A 6,572-nucleotide genomic window follows, 5' to 3' on the forward strand; every position below is an offset into this window, starting at 1 on the left:
ACCCGTGCGCCCTCAGTTTTTTTCTGTCGATGACATTTGTATATTTTACCCCCCAACATAATTCTCCAATTTCCCTTGATATTCTCAACCCAAACACCCACCTTTCCTAGCAGGTCACACCCCAAAATCACTTTGTATTCCCTCGAGTAATCAATCAAGCCGAGGGCTGGAGACAAAACCTTAGGAGGGAATACGAAGATATCTTTTTTAAAGAAGGGAACAAGCTCGGGAAGAGTTTTTGAGGGGAATTGATGGATCTGTATGTCTGATTTATATTACTTATAGTATAAATTTATAGTACTTATGGACAATCTCCTAGTGTCCAGTAATAACAAAGAAGAACACGTGCAGCATTTACACAGCGTATTCCAAAGAATTTGGAATTGTGGGCTGAAGTTATCTGAAGAGAAATCATCGCTGGGGCAGGAACAAATTAATTTTTTGGGCAACACGATTTCCAGGGAAGGAGTTAAACCTGACACAGATAAAGTCGCAGCTATACGGAAGATGGCGGTTCCTAGGGATGTGAAGGGAGTAAGGAGGCTGTTCAGAACTTTAAATTATTACCGAAGATTTGTGCGAGAAATGGCTGAGTACCTCGTTCCACTCAACAACCTTTTTAAAAAAAGGCAGAAAGGTGATCATCACACCGATGGTCGAAGACAATAGGAGCCGGTGCTTGCGTTCCCGGACACTCGGAAATTCAAACTCACTGCGGGAGCGGTGTTGTCTCAGGAAGGTGAAGAGGGCGTCGCCCAGTAGCATACACACAACAAGATTTATTGTTAACCAGCGTTTCGCCCCACTTTACAGGGTTTCGTCAGGGCTAAATGAAAAAACAAGATACAAATATTTTAGAATTAACAAAACGATTCTTATGTTAATAAAGTACATAAAAAGAATTGATAAGAAGAATATAAGCAAGTATACATGTTGGTAGATTGGAAACAAGTTACTAATAAATATAACCAGGTGTGATAAAAGTTCTAAATATATATCTAGGCAAATAAATTGTAGGAGACTATTCATTAAAGTTAGTTATAAATATGGTAAAGAGGTAGGTGTAAAAGGTAGTACAGATAGGTGAAGTAAGTAAGGTATCTAATCTCAATAATTTCTCCCAGTTTATCTATCTATATATTATATATGTTAATTTCATAAATAAAGTTTGCAAAACAAATATACTAAATCACAAAAAAGCATGTTCTTACAGGCGGTGCCTCTCACTGGTCTTTGTATCGTTAGTAGAATCAATACCCCATCGATAGTGCTGTTATACAGTATCAGACCACCTCACCACCTTACCTCAGACCAGTCCGCCTAAATGTTCAATTTTAATCCTAGGCAAAGGCTATGGCATAACTCCAATGCGAATCTAGCGGGGAGACAATTGGTAAAATTCCTCCTTCAGGGTAATTCATCCAGGCACTCAATACTTTCCGCCATTTTGGGACCGAATCGACATCAACAATTGACCTCCTATTGATCGGGTCACGGGTTGCACTGTGACGGATTTTATCACGTCGATATCCAAGGGAGAAGCCCTGAACCGGCATCGGAGAGATTTAATTACCGTGATCAGTCGTGACGAGTACTCAACATCTATCCCACTCACTTTCGGATTGCCTGAAGGAGTAGTCCTCTCGTCAGTCTTATTTTAAATTTATACTGCTGATGTGGTTGGGAAGAACTACAGGAAGGCAACGGTCGCTGCTTACGCTAACGACATTGCTATCTACAGCAGCAGTCTGGACGCCGAGACAGCTCTATTTCAGGCTGAAGCAGTATGCTCTGAGATTGTTCAAAATCTGGGCTACTTGAGATCAAGACTGCCGAAGACTCTCCATGTGAATGATACGATGAGCTCATCTTCCAACTCTATCGTATATTTGGGCGTAAAGCTGGACCGCCGTCTCAAGCTCTCTGCTCATTTATATTAGAAGGCGAGAACAGTAAGACGAAAGTTATATCGTCTCAACCACCTCCTCATTTCTCCTGCTCTCTCACTGAGATTGAAGCTGAATATCTACAAAAGTATTCTAAGGCCGGAATTACTATCACTACAGATGACATATCACATATCAGATGGCACGGAGCGCCTTTTTTAAACTTTTCAAGATTTAACAGAACTCTCATAAGAACTACCGAAAAACCAAAAAAAAAAATTCGCCTCATAGATATTTTCAAATCCGGAAGAACTGCAGAATACAAGACGTATAACTTTTTTTGCCAGAAATTTTTAATTGGTTTTTTTTTAAATTAAACAACATAAATGTTACTTTTTTTTTTATTAAGAACTTGAGACGCATATAGGAGCTATTAGACCATTAAGAATTTTTAATTTTTACAGGTTGAAAATTCGCGATCAAAAATTATTGGAAAATATTTTTCGTTTTTTAGGAGTTCTGTTGCACCCCCTCTCCAAGAGTTCTAAAAATCATCCTTATTAAATAAATCACTAATGTTGCCAGCAAAAAAGACATACGGTGAATACTAATGCAACGAAAAAAAATGCAAGTATTTTGAGAATGAGGGGCCAACTTCACAGAAGTGGAGTCTTCTGTTCTCCTAGCTTATTTTTCAGGGCTTCAGCCTGTTCCAGCAAGGTTACTCTTTGCCTGCACGAAGCCATGTGGTCTGGTTTTTGTCAATTTTTTGAACGGCCTCCATTTTCAAATTTCCCTTCACTAGATTGGCAGATTCGTAATTTTGACTACCAAATATATATAGTTTACATTAATGAAATTGAAAATTGAGGTGAAAAAACTGTCATTTTTCTCCACGGGCTCTTGTACTAAAAGGGGGGTAAGGAAGGACTCGGAAAGTCGAATCGACCTGTTCTTTTACTGTTCTACAAATGAACGTTGACAATCATCTATTGAATATTTAGGAGTCAATTGGACTAGTCATCCAACTACTGAATTTAGTGATACACTGTATAAGTCATAAATTAAGTCTAATTAGTAATTATTGATGTAATTTTTTAGATCCACGAGAAAGATTGGAAAAAGGAGACCCCCATCTACCAAGTAAGTATCCTTACTAACTTGGCAATGAGAGGTATTTGGCGCAAATGTTATGTAAAATTGTGTAAATGGGAACATTCAAATCATTGAATAAATATTTCATATTTTTATTGATTATATAATATTTATTTGAATATATTTGATTCATATCACAATTGATGAAATTAATAAAACGGTATTTTATAATTAAATTTTGATGCCTAATGAATGATAATAATTCCATCTTTAAATCAATTCAGAGATAAATTTTTATTATAAAAAAAAAATATTAAACTTTAATCAAATATTTTTATCCTATGAAAATCCTATGGAGAGGTATTCAAGAAGTTGATTACGATACAGTTACTATTCTGCATTTTTCAATCGTCATGTGTCTTCTAGTTTCCAACCAGTAATTATAAGGTTGATGAACATTTCAAACTTACTATGAAGTTTATAATCTGTAAAGTAAAAAAATACTATAATTCAATATTGCGAATTAAGAAAATCTGTTATAAAGACATTTAATAACTGAAACAAAAACAATTATTATCTTAGATTGCACAATCAAGCTGTTTTACTACGAGGAATTTGACTTAGAAGAAGATGAATCTACAATAGATGAGGATGAACTGGAATTTTTATGTGAGTAATGAACACTTTTTCAATTTTAAAAACTAAAAAATTAAAATTTTTATTATTTATTTACAATTTGGTAATCTTTTTAACCACACTATTTATTTTCAGTTAGTACAATAATTTGCAAAGTTTACAGGGCTGCTAATTAACTATTAACTTTTACAAAATACTCTGCTGATTTTAAAGAACATCAACGAGATGTTGGTCGAACTGTGACAGCATTTTGCTCATATTTTTAGAAAAAAATATTTATATTTCCTAATAATTTTTTGGCATTTTTTCTATTTTTGTTTTATAGATCTACAAAATAAGGAATTAAGTTTCCATCTAAGATTATATATTAAGCTCATGCTTAAAAACATTTCGAGCTACAAACACTGTTGTGATGAGTGTTAAATATTTTATCATTGAGAGATAGTAAAGGAAAGTGTAATTTTAACATTTTTTTTTTTTTGTAAGATTACCTTCTTTAATGATACAGTAATTTTTTTCATTATAAGTAATCATTTTTTTATGGAAATGTTTCTTTCATGGAAGGGTACAACAAAAGCAGAGTTTATTTGTTATTATTATTGAGTGACCAGTACTATGAAAATGAATCCTCTATTGATATGAGGGCAGATTATAAATCGGAAAAAAATACATGCTACTAATTTTTTGTATATGGATTTGATTGTGATTGATAGCAAATAATTCAGTATTATAAGTAGTGGAGAGCAATGGTAAAGGAATAATTTTATGTCCAGTATTTATCACATTACAACGAGAGTACGTAAGTTGCCATTCGATCCATTAGTAAAATAATAAAATTCCACCCTTGATAGATTCAAGAGATAAATGCTTCATTCAGCCACGCTGCCCAATTACATTAGGTTGCAACGTTACACAGCATATTAATCAATCCATGATCGGACATCTACACAATATATATATATTCGTATGTTATAACAAACACAATTTTTGATTCCCTTTTTACCTCATAATCAATACTAGTCTACAAATACTAATTACAATAATATTTTGAATTATTTCATTTCATTCATTTTATTACTCTTTTCTTTCTCTACTTGACAATTCTATTCTCCCTATCTTACTCTCTCCGACCTCCCATTCCAGTGATAGCTATCCATGCTCGATCCGTTAAACAAATTTATCATCAGATAGTAATGTGGAGCAAAACCAAGGACATGTAATAGTCATCGTAGCAAATCAGTTTATACAAAGAAAACCATAAACGCATTTTCCCAGCACTTAGGCTGGTGTCAAAAACTCTCTGCCGCATTTGCGACAGAGGGACCCAAATTCTCCTTGTTGTCCACTGGCTCCTGGGACCCCAAGCAGGGATGCGTAGTTTATATTTAGTTTCAAGGCGTTCGCCTATTCTGACTCCCAGAGTGCCTGCTTCTCGCTCACACATCTATTGGCTTTCGGGCTCTCTTTGAAATGGTGGACACAATACCTTTCAATTAGCCCATTATTCGAATGCATTCTTTCGCAATGACTGCCGTAGAGCTCTCACACTTCGGTAGCCCTAATCCACACCCAGTCTATCGGCTCATGCCGCGATTTCAGCATCGTAACTAAATATAGTCTGGAATAGGACATCCGGAACATTCGATAGTCGCTGAGCTATGGACCAATACTGCAGAGGAGCCTCCCATTGGTAGCGGATCATACCCAATCCTCGATATCTCCGGGGTGCACATAACATCGCCGACGAGCTGTTGGCAGGCCCGATGATGGCCTTAATACTCCTGTGGATATTGGTATCAATATCCTCCAGTATTGCAGGACGTATCTTCGTAAGGAGCGCAGTCTGGAGAAGGTAAGTAAGGCACAGGAACAAGTATTAGTTGACAACGTTGGTCTTTTGTTCGGGCTTTATGAAGCATGAGTTCACTAATTTATATAAATTATTATTCGTCACCACCTCTTCTCCAAATACTAGCTCTCCCGAGAATGTACATATCAAATGTTTGATGGTGTCTTCGGCCTTTGCCGTTTGGATGACATCAGTAATCTCAAGGGAGGGCTTTGTCGACCGCAGTTCTCCTTTGTCCATTATGATACCCGCACTGTGGATTTATTGCCAAGCCAATCTCCGCGACAGCCTCTGGACACTATTTACAATTCTTTCCGCAGAAACCCCGTCGCACGCCGTAACAGCCTGATCATCTGAGAACCCTGTGAGGACCACATTATCTTGGTCACTTCTTAGGTCATTACCGACTTTACTAACGAAATCCTGATCACAGAGCTCGCGGTACGAATGGTCAATGGCCAGGTTGAACAGCGAAGATGGCAAGGGCTCGCTCTGAGGCATTGGCTAATGGTGTGGGTTCGTATACTATTTTAATTTTGTTTGTGGTTAGGAGATCACATTTGTGAGGTCAGGTGGCATGCCTCTCGCCTCCAATGAGCTCACTATGTGTCCATGACTAACGTTGTCAAAAGCGCCAACAACGTCGAGAAAAACCACCGCGCAATTTTTTTTCCTATTCTCAGCGTCTTTTATGATTGCGTCGATGTTTCTTACATGCGTTTCCGGGAAACCTTTGATGACTTTTTTTTCTTCGATTGTAATAATTACATTGAGCTAACTCATAGTGGTTCTACTCTAGCCGACAGTTCCTATCTACCTTATTACTTCTCTGCGGATTCAATACATTCCCCGTATCCTTATCGGTCATTTCGGTTTTACTCCTTCTTCTCATTTTGTAGAATTTTATGGCAGGGTGCTGTGGGCCCGGCAGTTTGACAAATATGATCTATTACTCACGAAACACTTTAAAAAAAATTTATTGGTGTATTACAAACAAGAATGTTTACCTAACAAGTGCTACTGAGCTAATGTCACGTACTCTAATGCTAGCTAGACTAAGCAGGGAAACATATATATATATATATATATATATATATATATAGTGG

General features: G+C 36.7%; 1 protein-coding gene across 1 annotated transcript in view; it reads left to right on the forward strand.

Moving 5' to 3' along the window:
* LOC106685889 (uncharacterized) overlaps positions 1–6,572 on the forward strand; it is a 40,511-nt gene that overhangs the window by 9,885 nt on the left and 24,054 nt on the right. Inside the window, exons 4-5 of the mRNA XM_067046613.1 lie at positions 2,988–3,029; positions 3,564–3,650. Coding sequence (XP_066902714.1) covers positions 2,988–3,029; positions 3,564–3,650 — 129 coding nt within the window. The remainder of the gene's footprint in view (positions 1–2,987; positions 3,030–3,563; positions 3,651–6,572) is intronic.

The sequence above is a fragment of the Halyomorpha halys genome, unplaced genomic scaffold, assembly GCF_000696795.3.
Source record: "Halyomorpha halys isolate HHAL.00 unplaced genomic scaffold, Hhal_1.1 Scaffold752.1, whole genome shotgun sequence".
Lineage (NCBI taxonomy): Eukaryota > Metazoa > Arthropoda > Insecta > Hemiptera > Pentatomidae > Halyomorpha > Halyomorpha halys.